At 40.7% G+C, this 22,065-nt stretch overlaps 1 protein-coding gene across 2 annotated transcripts in view; it reads right to left on the bottom strand.

Moving 5' to 3' along the window:
* Nucleotides 1–22,065, bottom strand: part of PRELID2 (PRELI domain containing 2) — an 84,019-nt gene that overhangs the window by 28,898 nt on the left and 33,056 nt on the right. For both annotated transcript variants that reach the window (XM_032628607.1, XM_032628606.1), the window contains one exon: nt 3,261–3,366. In XM_032628607.1, the coding sequence (XP_032484498.1) occupies nt 3,261–3,366 (106 nt within the window). The remainder of the gene's footprint in view (nt 1–3,260; nt 3,367–22,065) is intronic.

Raw genomic sequence — 22,065 nt, 5'->3', positions numbered from 1 at the left:
GCTCAGCTGTGAAGGTTTATCAGGAAGTCAGGCCGATACCGGAAAACATCACCACTTGGGTAAAAGATAAAAGATACTTAAGCATGAGTGGCTGCTAAAATTGAAAAGCTAACTAATTAAGCCTCTTTAAAAAAAAAAAAGTAAAGTCAGAAAAGGCAAAAGGTAGCAGGAAAAATATTTTCTTCCTTCTGAGCATAAATAAGTGGGAATTCAGAGGAATCACTGGATTACTCACTTTAAAAATTTAGTCACTTGATGATTTCCAGATAAGTCACCAGAACCAGCTGTGGACCTTGCTGTGCATTCTATTTCCTTTTTACTCATGTCCACGTTACGTACTGAGCACTGTCCTAGGTACTATGGTTGGGGGGACTGGGTGTAAGATGAATGAAACTGTCACTCTGTCATCAAGAGCCTAGTACTACTGTTAAGACCATGCCAGAAAACTTTAGGAGTATTTACCCATTCTACCACCCCTTTCCCTGGGAACTAACACCCTAACACTGATCCACGTAGTTGTGACATAGGATTAGCCATATTTACACAACCTGGCTTCACCCTTCCTGGCCATGTTTGACCTATGGAAGGCCACTGAGAGTTCCTTCCAGAGAATTTGGAAAGGAAGAAATAAGCAGTCTCCCTGTTGGCCAGAAATCTACATAACGGTACACTTGGACTGCGGAGGCCCACGTCGCACTATACAGCCTGTGAAGCAGAGAAAGCCAGACTGCATAAGAAGAGAATAAAGCCAATGCATATTCGTATGGACAAGTGCTAAAGAAGGAATACCACCTGGGTTCCTGGCAGCTCTCAGTTCCAGGGCAGACCATTCTGAAGTCTGCCAGTCTCACCACCCTCGTAGCTCTGTATCAAGCTAGCCTAAGGTAGTTTCTGTTATTTGCCACCAGAGAGCCCTAGTAAATACAGAGAGAGTAGGACCACAACACAAATCCATCTAAAGCACAACACGATGCTGAGCTGGCTAGCATTCTGCTTCATTCACCTGAACACATCTTGAACAGTGAGTGGCACAGTAAGTGATCAAAGATGGGGGTGTGAGTCCAGTCTCCACCCTTTGCCAGTCCTGTGACCTTGAGTAAATCCATTTAGCCCACACTCAACACAGTGCCTCCCACAAAGCGGGTACTCAAAATATACCTGCAAGAGGAAGGACTCTGGGCAAGTAGCCACCTACAGACTGGGTGCACTTACCTCTTCAAGACATTTCTCATCAATAAAATGGGAATAATAGTGTCTCTTTATGTATCTCACAGAATCAGAATGTACACGATCACTGTGTGATTAAAAGTCACTAAAAGGTTCAGAATGATGGGCAGGTCAGAGACCCACTCGGATTAAACAAACAATATTTATTTATCTAAAGCAAGGGCTGGCAAGCTATAGCCCACAGGCCAAATCCAGCCACCACCTGTGTTTGTATGGTCCACAAGATAACAATGGTTTTTACAAATGAACATTTGCAACGAATATGATGGTAGGGAATACTAATTTTTAACCCCAACTCAGGTAAATGTTATCTCCCCCCAAAAAAGAATTCCGCTCTTTTAAGAATTATATACTTAGTAGACTTTTATTGTAAAAACTATACTCAGTAACTATTCTTATAATTTTAATTTTGTCAGTAAAAAATGTGTGCACACTTGGTTCTCTCTTGTTACAAAGCACCTACACAGTATCTTGATTTTGCCTATTGGCCCACAAAGTCTAACAAATTTACTATCTGGCTCTTTACCGAAAAACTTTGCCACTTTTAATCTCAACAATGTCCCTGGGAATTCCCTGGTGGTCCAGTGGTTAGGACTCTGACGTCCACTGCAAAGATTACAGTTCAATCCCTGGTTGGGGTACTAGGATCCTGCAAGCCACGTGGTACACCCATAAATAAATAAATAAACAAACAAACAACGTCCAAGAAGTCAACTCAGTCAGGGACATAGAACCAAAGTTACCTTCTCATCAGCACTATTATTTTTAGAGTGCAATTTTGCAGATGGGGCTGTTTACAAATGCATATTTTGCAAGATAGCAGGGTAAACCCGCAATAATGTCTGAGTAAGTGACAGTCACATCAGACCTTGCAGAAGCTCAACTATCCACTTCAAGCCCGGGCTTACACAGGCAGGGCCAGCCTGGTGATGTGCTCACCAGGGTCAGGAACACATCATCAATCTAGACAGTATGTCTATGGAGTACAGTACAGTACCAAATATTCATCCATCACCCTCAGCCTCCCAGATTAACACACTGTGGTCGAGGTTCATTCTTGAACCTAGATCTGTAAAACGAGAACCAATGTCTATTACCCATAAAATCTCTAAGGTCATAACGATAGTTCTTTAGACCAGCCATTAAGCCTGTCCCACAAAACAAAACTAGGTAACATGCATCATACCTGAGTAAACCCTGGAAATAAGTGATTATGTTCACCAACATAATTAATAACAATAATAATGACAAATAATTTTTAAATATAATAAATAAAACAAATACTAATAAAATAATTTAAAAATATTTTGGAACACCTACAATAGGCATATAAAGGTGCATAAGAAATGGACTTTCCTAGGCAAGAAAACAGGATATATGAGTCTCTTATGTAATACTATATAAAACAGATGAAAAAAAGAATAGCACTACTTAAAACACAGGGTTAACACAGGACCTTAGAACTTCAAGGTGGCCTCTGAATAACACTCATGGAAGCCTAAGCTCCCACAAGTATAGAGCTTGAAAACCACAATAAAAGATAATCAGCAGCTCCAGAGCTCTGTGTCTTCTTTGTCCAGAACATCAGGACAACAATAACAGCTATTTCCAAGGTTTGTGAGCATTAAATGAATTGATGATTAAATATTCTTTTTAGTGAGTAGCACATGGTAAGTGCTACTCCATAAATATTAGCTATTAGTATCTTTTTTACTAAATAGCTGTCATCACATTGTATATACAGTAAATATAATTATTCATTCTGATTATTTCTCTTTATTAGACTATACGTATTCCCATATTATCACATATTCTTCATTGGCATGCTTTTAACTTAATGAGCCACAAATGGCACTTTAGTTTTACTTTGATTTGGATTTATGTAATAATTAGTGAGGGTAATTATCTTTGCATATATTTATTAATTGTATATTTTTCTTGTTTTGTCTGTTTATGAGCCTTGTTCAAGAACCCAGTGGGAATCTCCATGGTTTCTTAAAATTAATGTTGGTTCAAAGTGAAAAGAAGCTTACCTTCTGGGCACCCTGTCTTAAAAATGTGCTGGCAAAAGTTTCCAAAACGCAGTTGAGAAAACCAGCCCCTGTGATTGAAATCCTGCCTTTTTGAATGAACTCTGTCCTGCAAAAAACAAAAATATACATCTTTGTAACACAACATTGTAAAGCAACTATACTCCAATAAAAATTAAAATATATATATATATATATACACACACACACACACACACACACACACACACACACACACGTTTGGTGTCATTGGTGTCACCTTTGGTGTCATTCTATATTTGAATATTTAAATTATAGGGATTTCCAACAGCATTATTACCACTTATAATCAACACAAAATAATATCCATAATAATTCAATAATTGCCTATTACAACAAAGATTTTATCAAAAGGAGACTTCCAGTTTATATAATATAAGCAATGTATTATATTCAAATTAAAGGCTATTCATTTCAAGTTGCTAAGAAAGTAGATTTTAAAAGTTCTCACCACACACACAAACTGTAACTATGTGAGGTAACGGATGTGTTAAATAACCTTATTGTAATAATTATTTTACAATATATACATATATCAAATCATTACACTGTACATCTTAAACTCACACAATATTACATGTCACTTACATCTCAATAAAGCTGGAAAGAAGAGAAAACACATGGGTACATTATGCTGATTATAAAAACTGCAGAACACAGAATTTTTATTTATACCTAACAAATAATTCAATGATCAAACTGTAATAGGACAGTCAACAAACTTTAAGAATCTCTACCTGACCCAAAATAAATAAATTTAACTTATTCTAAGTAATATATATATATATATATATATATATATATATATATATTTATATATATATATTTCTCATTCCATGCTACAAAATGTCTTGTTAAAATTGAGTATAAGACAATAATCAGCTGTACGACCTCAGGTAAATTACTTAGATTCTCTTAACTCAGTTTCTTCCCATGAAAATTGGGAATAATTATAGTATCTTCCTTTTACAACTAGTGTCAGAAGTAAATGAATTAACACATACAACAGGAACATGAACAGTTCCTGACACAAAGTAAGGAACTTATTATATGTTAGCCACCATTACTAAAGAGAGATAGACAGAGACAGGAAAGAAGCCTGGAATGACTTCTTTAATCTTTGATTAGAAAAGGAGGTGAGACAGATTATATGTGCCACTAACCTATTTAAAGTTCTACCAATATTGGGACTTCCCTGGTGGCACAGTGGTTAAGAATCTGCCTGCCAGTGAAGGGGACACGGGTTTGAGCCCTGGTCCGGGAAGATTCCACATGCCATGGAGCAACTAAGCCTGTGTGCCACAACTACTGAGCCTGCGCTCTAGAGCCCGCGAGCCACAACTACTGAAGCCCGTGTGCCACAACTACAGAAGCCCATGCGCCTAGAGCCCATGCTCCATAACAAGAGAAGCCACCTCAATGAGAAGCCAGTGCACCACAATGAAGAGCAGTCCCCACTCACTGCAACTAGAGAAAGCCCGCACACAGCAACGAAGACCCAACACAGCCAAAAATAAATAAATAAATAAATAAATACATTTATTAAAAATAAAAAAAGTTCTACCAATATTAATTATCTCCATTTCATAAAGCAAAGATTTGAATAACACTTGAGAGTGATGTCATAAATATGGCAGGATAGGAAGCCCCAGGCCCTCATTCCCCCACAGAGATCCCAACTTATGGGCCAAGTTGCCTTTATGAGAAGTGCATAAACCGGCTAAGAGACTGCAGCACCCCAGGCGAGTACAAAGCCAAGCAGAGCCACACTGAAGTGAACAAAAATGTTTGCTGCATTTACCTGCCACAGTCCCCATCCACCCAGCACAGGGCACCACAATCAGGAAAAAAACCCTGTCTCCTGGCTTCTCCTTGAAAGGAAAGAAAAGAGCGGAATGTACAGCTAAAATTCTGACTTTACAGTGGGCTGTCCAAGGAACTGGTTTCTGTCTTGCCTGACTCAGAAGGCTGAAGGGAACAGCAGCATACTTTGGATGTCTGGGGGCTGCTAAGAACAAAAGCAAGCATGGTGGCTTGTTATAGCACCAAAGAATCTGCAGTACCACAAACAGACACCAGGGAGAGCAAGAGAATATGAGCTCTTGATAACAGGGGCAAACCTTCTAACTGGAAAATTACACACACAAGCCCCAAAGGGAAACATCCTCACAAAAGACATGAGGGCCACCCCCCCCAAAATCTCTACCCAGGCTGATGGGTGAAGGTCTTCCCCTGCACAAAGCCAGACTGCAGAGGTGGGGAGAGGTGGCTGTCTTTTCAAATGCTCAAGTCTCAATAAAAGATCACAAAGTAAACAAAGAAACAAGGAATCAAGGCCCAACCAAAATAACAAGATAAATCTCTGGAAACCAATCCTAAAGAAATAGCAATCTATTAATTACCTGACAAAGAATTCAAAAGAACCACCTGAAAGATGGTCAATGAGTTAAAAGAGAACAGAGGTAGACAACTAAATGAAATCAGGAAAATGAGGCATGAACAAAATAAGAATATCAACAAAGAGACAGAAACTAATTTTAAGAAAAAAAAAAACAGTAATCCAGGAACCGAAGAATAAAATATAAAAACTGAAAAATTCACGAGAAGGGTTAAACACCAGATTTGATCAAGCAGCAGAAAGAATCAGTGAACTTGAAGACAAGTCATTTAAAATTACTGAGTCAGAGGAGAATGAAAAACGAAAAAGAAAAAGGAATGAAGAAAAGTTAAGATGGCCTGATGGACTTACAGGACATCATGAAGTGGTCAATGTACACATAACAGGAGTGCCAGAAGGAGAGGAGAGAAAGAAAGAAGCAAAAAGCCTATTTGAAGAAATAAGGGCAGAAAACTTCCCGAATTTGAGGAAGAAAATGGACATCCAAATTCAAGAAGCTCAATGATGCCAAAGAGGATAAATCCTAAAGAGACCCACATCAAGACTTTTATAATCAAATCATCAAGTCGCAGACAATGAGAGAGAATCTTGAAAGCAGCAAGAAAAAAAGCAACTTGTCACATACAAGGGAGCCCACATAAAATTTTTCAGCGATTTCTCAGGAGAAACGTAGTAGTTCACAAAAAATTGGTATGATATATTAAAAGTGCTAAAGAAAAAAAAAACTGTAAACCAAGAATGCTGTATTTGTTAAAACTATCCTTCAACAATGAAGGTGAGCTCTTTGTTTCCTGGTGCGCGAGGAGAAGGGATTAAGAGCACTGCTTATAGGAGGTCGAGAGACGGGCACGAGCCACAGCTAACAGCACGGACCCCAGAGACAAGCATGAGACGCTAAGGCTGCTGCTGCCACCACCAAGAAGCCTGTGTGTGAGCACAGGTCACTCTCCACACTTCCCTTCCAGGGAGCCTGTGCAGCCAGCCAATGCCAGGGTCCCGCGATCCAGGGACAACTTCCCTGGGAGAACGCACAGCGCACCTCAGGCTGGTGCAACATCACGCCGGCCTCTGCCGCCACAGGCTCGCCCCATACTCCGTGCCCCTCCCTCCCCCTGGCCTGAGTGAGCTGGAGCCCCTTTAACCCCGTCCTGTCTCAGCGAAGAACAGATGCCCTCCGGCAACCTACAAGCAGAGGCAGGGCCAAATCCAAGGCTGAGCCCCTGTGAGCTGTGAGAACAAAGAAGAGAAAGGGAAAATCTCTCCCAACAGCCTCAGGAGCAGCGGATTAAATCTTCACAATCATCTTGATGTACCCTGCATCTGTGGAATTCCTGAATAGACAATGAATCATCCCAAATTGAGGAGGTAGACTGTGAGAGCAAGATTTACTATTTTTTCCCCTTTTCCTCTTTTTGAGAGTGTGTATGTATATGCTTCTGTGTGAGATTTTGTCTGTATAGCTTTGCTTCCAACATTTGTCCTAGGGTTTCTTCTGTCCGTTTTTCTTTTGTTTTTTATACTTTTTAAAAAACTTTTTTTCTTAATAATTATTTTTTATTTTAATAACTGTACTTTGTTTTACCTTATGTTATTTTATTTTGTTTTATCCTCTTTCTTTCCTTCTTTCTTTCTTTCTTTCTTTCTTTCTTTCTTTCTTTCTTTCTACTTTATCTCCCTTTTATTCTGAGGCATGTGGATGAAAGGCTCTTGGTGCTGCAGCTAGGAGTCAGTGCTCTGCCTCTGAGGTGCGAGAGCCAACTTCAGGACACTGGTCCACAAGAGACCACCCAACTCCACGTAATATCAAATGGTGAAAATCTCCCAGAGATCGCCATCTCAACATCAACACCCAGCTTCACTCAACGACCAGCAAGCTACAGTGCTGGACACCCTATGCCAAACAACTAGCAGGACAGGAACACAACCCCACCCATTAGCAGAGAGGCTGTCTAAAATCATAATAAGTCCACAGACACCCCAAAACACACCACCAGACATGGACCTGCCCACCAGAAAGACAAGATCCAGCCTCATCCACCAAAACACAAGCACTAGTCTCCTCCACCAGGAAGCCTACACAACCCACTGAACCAACTTTAGCCACTGGGAACAGAAACAAAAAACAACGGGAACCACGAACCTGCAGCCTGAAAAAAGGAGACGACAAACACAGTAAGATAAGCAAAAAGAGAAGACAGAAAAACACACAGCAGATGAAGGAGCAAGATAAAAACCCACCAGACCTAACAAATGAAGAGGAAATAGGAAGTCTACCTGAAAAAGAATTCAAAATAATGATAGTAAAGATGATCCAAGATCTTGGAAATAGAATAGACAAAATGCAAGAAACATTTAACAAGGACCTAGAAGAACTAAAGATGAAACAAGCAACAATGAACAACACAATAAATGAAATTAAAAATACTCTAGATAGGATCAATAGCAGAATCACTGAGCCAGAAGAACAGATAAGTGACCTGGAAGATAAAACAGTGGAAATAACTACTGCAGAGCAGAATAAAGAAAAAAGAATGAAAAGAACTGAGGACAGTCTCAGAGACCTCTGGGACAACATTAAACACACCAACATTCAAATTATAGGGGTTCCAGAAGAAGAAGAGGAAAAGAAAAGGACTGAGAAAATATTTGAAGAGATTATAGTTGAAAACTTCCCTAATATGGGAAAGGAAATAGTTAATCAAGTCCAGGAAGCACACAAAGTCCCATACAGGATAAATCCAAGGAGAAATACTCCAAGACACATATTAATCAAACTGTCAAAAATTAAACAATTAAGAAAATGGGAATAGGAACATACATATGGATAATTACCTTAAATGTAAATCGACTAAATGCTCCCACCAAAAGACACAGATTGGCTAAATGGATACAAAAACAAGACCCATATATATGCTGTCTACTAGAGACCCACTTCAGACCTAGGGACACATACAGACTGAAAGTAAGGGGATGGAAAAAGATATTCCATGCAAATGGAAACCAAAAGAAAGCTGGAGTAGCAATTCTCATATCAGACAAAATACACTTTACAATAAAGACTATTAGAAGAGACAAAGAAGGACACTACATAATGATTAAGGGATAGATCCAAGAAGAATATATAACAATTTTAAATATTTATGCACCCAACATATGAGCACCTCAATACATAAGGCAAATACTAACAGCCATAAAAGGAGAAATTGACAGTAACACATTTATAGTAGGGGACTTTAATACCCCACTTTCACCAATGGACAGATCATTCAAAATGAAAATAAAAAAGGAAACACAAGCTTTAAATGATACATTAAACAAGATGGACTTAATTGATATTTATAGGACACTCCATCCAAAAATAACAGAATACACATTTTTCTCAAGTGCTCATGGAACATTCTGCAGGATAGATCATATCTGGGTCACAAATCAAGCCTTGGTAAATTTAAGAAAATTGAAATTGTATCAAGTAACTTTTCCGACCACAACGCTGAGACTACATACCAATTACAGGAAAAGGTCTATAAAAAATACAAACACATGGAGGCTAAACAATACACTACTTAATAACGAAGTGATCACTGAAGAAATCAAAGAGGAAATTAAAAACTACCGAGAAACAAATGACAATGGAGACACGAGGACCCCAAACCTATGGGAAGCAGCAAAAGCAGTTCTAAGAGGGAAGTTTATAATAATACAATCCTACCTTAAGAAACAGGAAACATCTCAAATAAACAACCTAACCTTGTACCTAAAGCAATTAGAGAAAGAAGAACAAAAAAACCCCAAAGTTAGGAGAAAGAAAGAAATCATAAAGATCAGATCAGAAATAAATGAAACAGAAATGAAGGAAATGATAGCAAAGATCAATACAACTAAAAGCTGGTTCTTTGAGAAGATAAACAAAGTTGATAAACCATTAGCAAGACATATCAAGAGAAAAAAGGAGAAGACTCAAATCAATAGAATTAGAAATGAAAAAGGAGAAGTAACAACTGACACTGCAGAAATACAAAAGATCATGAGAGATTACTACAAGCAACTTATGCCAATAAAATGGACAACCTGGAAGAAATGGACAAATTCTTAGAAATGCACAACCTGCCAAGATTGAATCTGGAAGAAATAGAAAATATGAACAGACCAATCACAAGCACTGAAATTGAAACTGTGATTAAAAATCTTCCAACAAACAAAACTCCAGGACCAGATGGCTTCACAGGCGAATCCTATCAAACATTTAGAGAAGAGCTAACACCTATCCTTCTCAAACTCTTCCAAAATATAGCAGAGGGAGTAACACTCCCAAACTCATTCTACAAGGCCACCATCACCTTGATACCAAAACCAGACAAGGATGTCACAAAGAAAGAAAACTACAGGTCAATATCACTGATGAACATAGATGTAAAAATCCTCAACAGAATACTAGCAAACAGAATCCAACAGCACATTAAAAGGATCATACACCATGATCAAGTGGGGTTTATTCCAGGAATGCAAGGATTCTTCAATATACGGAAATCAATCAATGTGATACACCATATTAACAAATTGAAGGAGAAAAACCATATGATCATCTCAATAGATGCAGAGAAAGCTTTTGACAAAATTCAACACCCATATATGGTAAAAAACCCTCCAGAAAGTAGGCATAGAGGGAACTTTCCTCAACATAATAAAGGCCATATACGACAAATCCACAGCCAACATCGTCCTCAATGGTGAAAAACTGAAAGCATTTCCACTAATAACAGGAACAAAACAAGGCTGCCCACTCTCACCACTCTTATTCAACATAGTTTTGGAAGTTTTAGCCACAGCAATCAGAGAAGAAAAGGAAATAAAACGAATCCAAATCAGAAAAGAAGAAGTAAAGCTGTCACTGTTTCCAGATGACATGATACCATACATAGAGAATCCTAAAGATGCTACCAGAAAACTACTAGAGCTAATCAATGAATTTGATAAAGTAGCAGGATACAAAATGAATGCACAGAAATCTCTGGCATTCCTATACACTAATGATGAAAAATCTGAAACTGAAATCAAGAAAACACTCCCATTTACCACTGCAACAAAAAGAATAAAATATCTAGGAATAAACCTCCCTAAGGAGACAAAAGACCTGTATGCAGAAAATTATAAGACACTGATGAAAGAAGTTAAAGATAATACAAAAAGATGGAGAGATATACCATGTTCTTGGATTAGAAGAATCAACATTGTGAAAATGACTCTACTACCCAAAGCAATCTACAGATTCAATGCAATCCCTATCAAACCAAAACTGACATTTTTCACAGAACTAGAGCAAAAAATTTCACAATTTGTAGGGAAACACAAAAGACCCCGATAGCCAAAGCAATCTTGAGAACGAAAAACGGAGCTGGAGGAATCAGGCTCCATGACTTCAGACTATACTACAAAGCTGCAGTAATCAAGACAGTATGGTACTGGCACAAAAACAGAAAGATCAAAGGAACAGGATAGAAAGCTCAGAGATAAACCCACACACATATGGTCACCTTATCTTTGATAAAGGAGGCAGGAATATACAGTGGAGAAAGGACAGCCTCTTCAATAAGTGGTGCTGGGAAAACTGGACAGATACATGTAAAAGTATGAGATTAGATCACTCCCTAACACCATACACAAAAATAAGCTCAAAATGGATTAAAGACCTAAATGTAAGGCCAGAAACTATCAAACTCTTAGAAGAAAACATAGGCAGAACACTCTATGACATAAATCACAGCAAGATTCTTTTTGACCCACCTCCTAGAGAAATGGAAATAAAAACAAAAATAAACAAGTGGGACCTAATGAAACTTCAAAACTTTTGCACAGCAAAGCAAACCATAAACAAGACCAAAAGACAACCCTCAGAATGGGAGAAAATATTTGCAAATGAAGCAACTGACAAAGGATTAATCTCCAAAATTTACAAGCAGCTCATGCAGCTCAATAACAAAAAAACAAACAACCCAATCCAAAACTGGGCAGAAGACCTAAATAGACATTTCTCCAAAGAAGATATACAGACTGCCAACAAACACATGAAAGAATGCTCAACATCATTAATCATTAGAGAAATGCAAATGAAAACTACAATGAGATATCATCTCACAGCAGTCAGAATGTCCATCATCAAAAAATCTAGAAACAATAAATGCTGGAGTGGGTGTGGAGAAAAGGGAACCCTCTTGCACTGCTGGTGGGAATGTGAATTGGTACAGCCACTATGGAGAACAGTATGGAGCTTCCTTAAAAAACTACAAATAGAACTACCATATGACCCAGCAATCCCACTACTGGGCATATACCCTGAGAAAACCATAATTCAAAAAGAGTCATGTACCAAAATGTTCATTGCAGCTCTATTTACAATAGCCCAGAGATGGAAACAACCTAAGTGTCCATCATCGGATGAATGGATAAAGAAGACGTGGCACATATATACAATGGAATATTACTCAGCCTTAAAAAGAAATGAAATTGAGCTATTTGTAATGAGGTGGATGGACCCAGAGTCTGTCATACAGAGTGAAGTAAGTCAGAAAGAGAAAAACAAATACTGTATGCTAACACATATATATGGAATTTAAGAAAAAAAAGTCATGAAGAACCTAGAGGTAAGACAGGAATAAAGACACAGACCTACTAGAGAATGGACTTGAGGATATGGGGAGGGGGAAGGGTAAGCTGGGACAAAGTGAGAGAGTGGCATGGACATATATACACTACCAAACGTAAAATAGATAGCTAGTGGGAAGCAGCCGCATAGCACAGGGAGATCAGCTCGGTCCTCTGTGACCACCTAGAGGGGTGGGATAGGGAGGGTGGGAGGGAGGGAGACGCAGGAGGGCGGCAGACGCAGGAGGGAAGAGATATGGGAAGGTATGTATATGTATAACTGATTCACTTTGTTATAAAGCAGAAACTAACACACCACTGTAAAGCAATTATACTCCAATAAAAATGTAAAAATATAATAATAATGAAGGTGAAATTAAGGCTTCCCAGATAAACAATGCTGAGGGAGTTCATCACCACAAGATACTGAGCTTTGCCTCATTTATTCGTGTTCAATACATACTGACTGGGTGGCTACTATCCCCTAAGCACCTTAATGGGTGCAAGAGCCCCACAGGGAAGGACAGTTTCTGTCCTCCGGTATCTCACTGACTAGTGGGAAAGACACATAGACAAGAGGGTGAATGTCACACCAGCAAATGCAGGCAAAGCATTCTACCAGAGGAAAACCACAAGGCCTCAGACAAGAAGGTGTGTGAAGGAGCAGAGAATGTCTGAAGAGCAGCCAGTTATCTGAAAATACCCAATACTTAGTAAGGGGCTTGATCAATTTTTTCCCATAAAAATGACTAGAGTATAAGGTGGGTGTGGGAGATGTTAGGAGATAAGGCTGGAAGGACAGATGGAGACCAGATTGCAAATGGTATTCCCAGACTGAGGAGTTTAGACTTTACCCTGAAAGCAAGAAGGACTTCGCCTCTGAGGCCACCAAGTAACAGGTACAGATGAACAGTTACATGTGCACCATTGACTAAAAGGCTTGTTGCCATTCCTTAATGCTTTTAGATGACTTCCTCTCCCCCATTTTCGGCACAGTGCCTGCATTCTATGAGTTCAATGAGTATTTGTTAAACGGATAAATTAAATTTCTTTACAATCAAAAATATTCCGCAACAACAAAAAACCTCCCCCTACCTTCTTATATCTCTAAGGAAAGGAAATGGGAGCCAAACCTCCCACAGGTGTATTTGTACATGTATATATGAGCACATTCACTAACACTAAGAAATATATTGAGAAAACTATGAATTCAAAAAGCTGTGTTTTTGGTAAAAATAGCTACTATAACCTCTTAATTAGACCTTGTCTCTAATTCTCTAATAGCAGTAGCCTCTACATTTAGATCATGCATATAGTGAAAGGAAGCCTTCAGAATACTTCTCTCTCCCTCTCCCTCACCCTCTCCTGTCTACTCTCTCCTCTCCTCTCTCCCCTCTCCCCTCCCCCCCCCACACAGTTATCTTAGCCAATATGACATAAATAGTCTAGGCAACTAGTCAGTCTAAGCAAAGCAGCTTCCACCTTAGACTTAAGCCTATTTTAAATGATTTGCTCATGTAAAACTACAACCTGGTGACACTAATCTTTCCTGTCTTTGTTCCAGATTAGTCAGAGTAGAAATTTACAGTGATTTTAATATTTCAGAATGAAAAGTTGAGCAGTCTTACACTCTTACACTCTTAGGAGAAATGTACTCTTCAGTCTGCAAGGAAAACGTAGGTGAGAGATTAATAAAAGTCTCACATCATATTCTAACCAACATTTCTTTCTGCCACTTTTGGGAGAAGCAAGTGCTCAGAAAAGCACTCTCGGGCTTGGCCCACATATAAGAGAATAACAGGGCGTTAAAGCAGGGTCAGGCCCTTGCCATCAATGAGATGAGAGTTTATCCTACTATATTTTAAGACTGCCAGAGAAGGAACTGCTGTGCTTTCTCTCAGTAACTCATTGACAAAGCACACCAGACATTTTCTTCTTAATACACATAGCTAACCTAAATCCCTCATGCTAGATAAGCCTCCATTTAAGTTCCTACACAAAACACAGCAGCTTACACAACAATTTACAGGTTTAATTTCAGCTCTTTTTTATTTTTTAATTTCTTTGTTTATTTTTTGGGTGCATTGGGTTTTTCGTTGCTGGGTGCAGGCTTTCTCTAGTTATGGCGAGCAGGGGCTACTCTTCATTGCACTGCGTGGGCTTCTCATTGCAGTGGCCTCTCTTGCTGCAGAGCATGGGCTCTAGGCACACAGGCTTCAGTAGTCGTGGCACACAGGATCAGTAGTTGTGGCTTGCGGGCTCCAGAGCGCAGGCTCAGTAGTTGTGGCACACGGGCCTAGCTGCTCCGCAGCATGTGGGATCCTCCCAGACCAGGGCTCGAACCCGTGTCCCCTGCATTGGCAGGCAGATTCTCAACCACTGCACCACCAGGGAAGTCCTCAGGTCTTTTTTTAAAAAAGAGAGAGAAAAAGATGGATGGATGGATGGATGGACGGACGGACAGACAGAAAAATGGACAGAGCTGAAATATGAACAGACTCTCCGGGCATGAGAATTATAGGTGTTATTTATTTACTTTGTTCTTATTTACTAGTTTCTGTAATAAAGATGTATTACTTGGCAATCACCAAAAAACATCACTAATAAATCCTTGAGGATCATTTATATATAAATAAAAAGTTATTCTTTAAAAGGCTCTGTGCTACCAAGAACCATTTTCAGCAAAGGGACTTGCTAACTTTTTTTTAAATGTGTAACCTGCCACTTTTTTTTAATTTTATTTATTTATTTATTTTTGGCTACGTTGGGTCTTCATTGCTGCACGTGGGCTTTCTTCTAGTTGCAGCGAGCAGGCTTCTCATTGCGGTAGCTTCTCTTTGTTGAGGAGCACGGCCTCTAAGTGTATGGGCTTCAGTAGTTGTGGTACACGGGCTCAGTAGTTGTGGCTTGAGGGATCTAGAGCACAGGATCAGTAGTTGTGGTGCACGGGCTTCGTTGCTCTGTGGCACGTGGGATCTTCCCAGACTAGGGCTCGAACCCATGTCCCCTGAATTGGCAGGTGGATTCTTTACCACTGTGCCAACAGGGAAGGCCCGGGACATGTTAACTCCGGACTTATCCTTCATTTAAAGTCTCATTAAATCACCTCTTGGACTTATCCTTCATTTAAAGTCTCATTAAACCACCTCTTGGCTTTCCTTTTCTCACACTATGTAATTCCATTTCTTTGTGTCTTTTTTTTTTTTTTTTTTTTTTCCCTCTCCTGTTGCAGAGCACAGGCTCCGGACGCGCAGGCTCAGCGGCCATGGCTCACGCGCCCAGCCCCTCCGCGGCATGTGGGATCTTCCCGGACCGGGGCACGAACCCGCGTCCGCTGCATCGGCAGGCGGACTCTCAACCACTGCGCCACCAGGGAAGCCTGCCCTGTCAGCTTTCTAAGTACACCCTGATCTTGTCACTGTTCACTAAGGCACAGGGAATTAAACCTGCATGCTCAGTGGAGATTCACCCATACTGTTGCATGAACCTGTTGTTTGTTAGTTTTCATTGCTGCATACTGTTCTATTGCTTGAAAATACTCCATATTATTTATCCACTCTACTGAAGATGGACATTTATTGTGGATTCAGTTTGGGGCTACTAATAGTTCTGTAAAGTAAATATCTATAATGCATCCAGCTACATATGTGCACAAGTGTCTCTAGAGTGTCTAGTGGTCAAATATCTGGGTCACAGGACATGCACAGTTTCAACTTTTAAAAAATGCCGGGACTTCCCTGGCGGTCCAGTGGTTAAGACTCTGCACTTCCACTGCAGGGGCGCACAGGTTCGATCCCTGGTCAGGGAACTAATATCCAGCATACCGTGCAGCGTGGCCAAAAAAAAAAAAAGAAACCGGGGGAAAACATGCTGAATGTTTTTCTAAATGGTTGTACCTATATATTTTTTCTTCATTGAATCACTTCCAATTGTAATGACTTAGCACGTGGTAAGAAATCAATAATGCATTAGGGGCAGAAGGATGGAGAGAGGAGGGAGGGGAGGGGAGAAGCAAAAGAAGAGAAATTTATGGTACATTTCAATACTTCTGTCAGGGAAATTGAACCAAATGTCTCAGGAGGTCACTTGCTAGTGTCAGTAGGGGGCAGCCTTCACCTGGCTGAGAGATAAGCCAGCACAGTATCTGGAAACGTGTTCAAAGAGGAGGCTCACTCACTCACATGGTGCCTATACCTGAGTCACATCTATCGCTTTGTCCGTGGGAGGACAGAATTCAACACAGAACACAATGGAATCATGACAGAGCGTGCAGCTCAAAGCTAGGGACACCTTTGTGACAGTGAACAACAGCTATACCATCAGTCTCCTACTCTGGGGTCATTTAAAAATGTGTTTCCTTCTGAATTTGGGGAAATAAAAAAGTTCAGAGGAAACATGGATCAGGAATTAATCCCCAGAGCACACAGCCGCCAGCTCTGAATCCTCAAAACAGCAGTTTCCAGAAAGCAAAAGCTCTTAATGAGATCCTGTCCCTGAGTTAATGACTGGTTGGGTATGGCAAATCTTGCCCAATTGTTTTCACGATGGGAATTTAATTAAAGTGTCTTTGAGAAGGAAAGATGGTTCCACGGATATGCTTGTTGTGATGACATCTCAGTTCTAGTCAGGCTGTTTTCGGCATTCTCCTGTCACCACACAGAGGGGTGGCCCAAGGGACAGGCAGGGCCCAACACTGCTGCGGAGACCGCCCTGCCCGTGCGTGCACTTCACCACGCCAGGACACGCAGTCCCTCCCCCCAGCTTACCAGACCCACTTACAGAACTGTGCTTCCTCAGAGACCTAATTCAATTTACAGGGTCCTCCGTCAGCGCTAAGCACTTTTTAGCCTTAACACGAACACACATAATTATACATGTGCTTCTTATATTTTATATATCTGTATTAAATATATATATCTTTACAGGACGTGATTAGGCATATGGTTCCTGGAGTCAGATGGCTTGGACTCACATCCTCTCTAACACGGAATGGGGACCCACCCACATAGGCAAGTTCCTGAAGCCCAGTCTCCTCTGTAAAATGGGGTTAATCACACCTACTCAAACTTTGTTCCAAAGGTGAATAAGGTAAGGTGTGAAGCACTCAAGGTAATATGCGTAAGCATTCGATGCCTGTTAGTTAATCATACTAACACTGGTAGTAATAATGCTATTTACTACTACCATCATTATGATTCCCATCTGCAGAAAGAAGGGCACGGTGTCTGGGAAGTTGAATGCCCACAGTACAAATCCAGCTCCAGTAAACGCCAAAGTATTTCCACTTCACTGGGATCTAGATGGCACTCAATCCCCATAAACTACTTGGCAAGGAGTCCCTCCCTCCCCATGCTGGCATTCAAGGCCCTCGGAGCTCCAGAACCCTCCATCTTCCCAGCCTTCCCTCCCTCCCTGCTATCACATGTTACACACCCAGCACAGCGGCCACAGAGACCAAACACGCTGCTGGTCTCTATAACCTTCACTCCTAAAGCCCTTCCCCTCTGAGCGGCTCTCCTTTAACCCATCCCAGGAACCACTGGGTTGCGGCCTAAATGATTAACCAGAAGCAGGAACAGGGAGTAAGTAAACGGTGGATCTCAGGAGCCTAGCAGTCCAATGTGGGTAAACATTACAGGGCAGGGTGGCTCAGTCTCTTAAAACATAGCGTTCATTCTCACAATCTATCTTATTAACAGCCTATCGTGCAGAAGCACTGTAGTAAGTCTTTTACATACACCTTCCAGTTAATTCTCACTGTCTATCTTATGAGGTAGATAACGCTAACCTCATTTTACAGATGAAGAAACTGAGGTTCCGAGTGGCAAATCTGCTCAGGTCACCCAAAAGTAACTGGCATGACCACTTTTTGAATCCACACAGGTAACATCAGCTCCTGTGTCCCTTCCCACAGTCCTGCCTCCTAGAAATGTGCTTATTCAGTGCAAGCTTACTGACATCCTAAGTGGTGGACAAAGCTTCAAAATACACAAGTCTGTGAACTGGTCCAACTGGAGGCTTGTCTTGGGATATCGGGCCCACCAGCGCGTGTATCCTATTCAGGCTGGCTTCAAGGATGTATGTTCTACGGGGTGGCACAGGGCTCAGCTATCAGAAGGGCTACACACTCAGTTGAATGCTCCACTGTCCCTGTTTCAAAATTCTTATCTATTTATTTTTGCGGTACGCGGGCCTCTCACTGCTGTGGCCTCTCCCGTTGCGGAGCACAGGCTCTGGACGCGCAGGCTCAGCGGCCATGGCTCACGGGCCCAACCACTCCGTGGCACGTGGGATCTTCCAGGACTGGGACACGAACCCGTGTCCCCTGCATCGGCAGGCGGACTCTCAACAACTGCGCCACCAGGGAAGTCCTTCCCATATTTTTTAACAGGGACTCTGCATTTTCCTTTTGCACTGGCTGCTGCAAATTATGTAGCTGTTCCCGATCCCATTTCAACCATAAGTCTATACAACACTGCCAACTGCCAGGTCCCTGGGAAGTTTTATGAGATGCTTAGGAATACATACTTCAGTTTAGCAATACCTAATAAAAGCCTCAAATACGTGCAAACCCTTGGACCCATAACATCTACCTCTAACAATGGGTTCTGAGCAAAAAATCTTAGATGAGGGCATAGACTAGCCTACAAACATATTCATCACACCGCTATCTATAATGCAATGCCCAATAATTAAACACACTTGAATAATTTTATCCAATAAATACATTTTAAAAAATCATTTTAAAATGACACATTCAATAAGGAAAGACAGTCCCAAATGCAATGTTAAATTGTAAAAGTCAAAATACCATGTACAGTATGATTCCGAGTCTGTCAAAATTCTGCACAATGAGTAAATAAACTGTAGCAACCGCAGTATGCTCCTACCATGGAAGGCTACGCAGCAACGGGAAAAGAACAAACTAAACGGCTGATACACACAAGATGAAGCTCCTAGACACGATGCCGAACAAAAAAACGACGACAAAAAACTAATACGACAGAATACATACTATACGATTCCATTCCACGTGAAGAGCAACAAGAGACAAAACTAATCTATAAAGATGGATGTCAGAATACTGGTTCCCTCTGGGGTCACTGCCTAGAAAGAGCACTGACCTGAAGAGGGCATGAACATATTGGTTTTTTCTTATATGTATCTTGTAACTGTCCTACAATGAACATGTAATACTTGTGAAAAAAAGAGGAAACGTTATTTTTAAACATGATAATAAAGAATACTTGGAACAAGACTCATCCAAACAGGACGTATGTGAGGGCCAGAAGGTTTTCCTACCTTCAGAAAAGAGGCTGCTGGGTCTTCCCAGAGCAGAGCAGAGAATAAAACAGAACAAGCTAGGAATTACCACTTAGATTCCTCTCAAGACTACACCTCTCTTGAGGCCAGACACATAGGAAATGGAACAGCCTCCACCTCCAGCACAGAAAATGTCTCAAACTGTAGCTGTGAATTCAAACCAGGAAAATGAACTCAGCTGGTCAATTTTTTTCCCATCTCTTTGCTTAGCTACCAATACTAGCCTTGATTAAAAAGAGGGTGAACAGCTCCCAGGCACTGACCTGCAACCTGATGGAGGAGGCAGACCCTTACACTGGGAGGACAGTCATCAGGCTCCTGGCTACTGTCCCAGGGCCGTTAGGGTTTCTGCATGGCATCGATTCTTGGTTGGTAAAACATTCTAATTTTTAATGCCCTAACTTTTTATTTACCTGAGATGGATGGAGGAAGAGAAGGAAAGGGGAGGGTGGAGGGGAGGGGAGGGAGAAAGTAGAAAGGAAAAAAAAAAGAGAAAGAGAGGAAGGAAGGGAGGGAGGGAAGGAGGGAGGGAGGGAGGGAAGAAAGGAAGAAAGGAAGGAAGGAAGGAAGGAAGGAAGGAAGGGAGGAAGGAAGGAAGGGAGGAAGGAAGGAAGGAAGGAAATTAAACTGGCCTCTCTGCTCCATAAGAGATTCCAGAAGAGTTAATCCAAATTTTGCTAAACTTTCCAGCAGGGTGTTTCTGCCAAGAAGTGTTTACTGTTTGTTGGAGAGTCAGATTATCAACTGGTCATGCTTTATAAGATCAACAGGAACTTTGCACAAAACAGAGCTCCAAAAGGGGTGCCAGCGGTATGTCTGCTTTCCACTGTAAACACAGGATACTAACTAGTTATCAAGGGTTCCCAAATCTGGAGGCTCAACAGATTCACCGGGAAAACTTTAAATATATTGACTCCCAGGAGCCAGCCCAAGCCGACAAAAATAGAATCACCACAATGAACCAACACATTTAAACTCCCCCCAACCCTTCACTAATACACAACTGAAAACCAAAGGGCAAAGGAGGATGGGAGAGGAAAAAAAAAAAAATCAATAGGCATTCACTAATATATTTCAAAAGCTCTTACTTGTAAATGGCACAGAATGCTCTCTTGGCTAAACATCATTGTTTCCAGTTCAATCATCACCTCCATTTTCAATAAAACAGCTTACTCCACTTGTCAAAGTTAGTTACCTTTAAGGAAACACGGCACTTTGAAAACAGCATTTATTCACCATTAGTTCCAACAACAATCTACATTATCTAGTGCTTTATACTCCCCAAGTGTAGGGCATTTATTATCTTATTAAATCTTCACACCACTCTGTGAGGGATCTCAGGCCAGCTTTATCCCTTCTCCCAGAGTCCAACAGCATGTAAGCGACCAAGCAGCAAAAACCAGCAGAGAAGTATCCATATTACTGGGTTCAAGAGTCCCTCTACACCGAATTTCCTACCAAATCCTATCAGACTTCCCCAATCTGCATGTGCCCTTTCTGCCAGTCCCCTTTTCAGCCCATAAGAAGCATAATCTGCTATTCATTCAACACACGGCCACGGAGCCTCCTCTGTGAGCCCAGCACTGTGCCAGATGCAGGGGTGCAACAGGATGGAAAAGCAGAGAAGGCCCTGATTATATGGACACAAACGTATCTTTGTAGAGCACTCTGACTGAGTGGAAAATAAGGCTCTTGCCCAGACACCTGCCATATTTACAGAAAAGGCACTGGTGCTCCGTGCTCTATAACTGGCAGTACGTTCTGCTAATTATCTCATCACCCACTAGTGCATGGGAAATGAAGGTCAATATAAGCACAGGGCATCCTGTTTGGGGATGAATACAGTGGTTTTTATTCAGGATATTAGATAACAACACCCTCAAGACCTTTATCATCATGATCGAGGCTTAGGAATCATTCCTAAGTAAAGTTGACAAAGCCAGAATATTTTAATACCTCAGTGAAAACAAGCTTGGAGGTCAACTAAAAAGCCTACTGCCAAATGCATGCAAGTCACCAAACTATCAAATTTGCTCCTGGGAAAAAAATACATCAGAGTACGGAAAAAACAAATACCAACAAAAAATGCCCAACAATTAGTCCCTCGAAACATGCAAATTATACTATTTGTGAATCATCAAATTAATACTTGAGACTTGGGATGTTTTAATCCAGAAATTTAAAAATTAAAAATATTATATACCTTATCTAACAGAACAAAGAATATTCATATGAGTCACTTCAGTGATAACGAAAACTTACTTTAATCTGTGTGTAAAGTTTGATTTTGGCTATTTTGTTTCTTTTACTATATTGCAGGTAGGATTTTTTTTGATATCTTATAAATGTTGAGTCAACATAACCAATGTTATTAACACACATTCTACTAGGCTGAACATCTCCAAATCT

This window comes from Phocoena sinus, chromosome 3 (assembly GCF_008692025.1).
Source record: "Phocoena sinus isolate mPhoSin1 chromosome 3, mPhoSin1.pri, whole genome shotgun sequence".
In the NCBI taxonomy this organism is placed as follows: domain Eukaryota; kingdom Metazoa; phylum Chordata; class Mammalia; order Artiodactyla; family Phocoenidae; genus Phocoena; species Phocoena sinus.
Note: the sequence above shows the minus strand (reverse complement) of the source record. Positions and strands in the feature narration are given on the sequence as shown.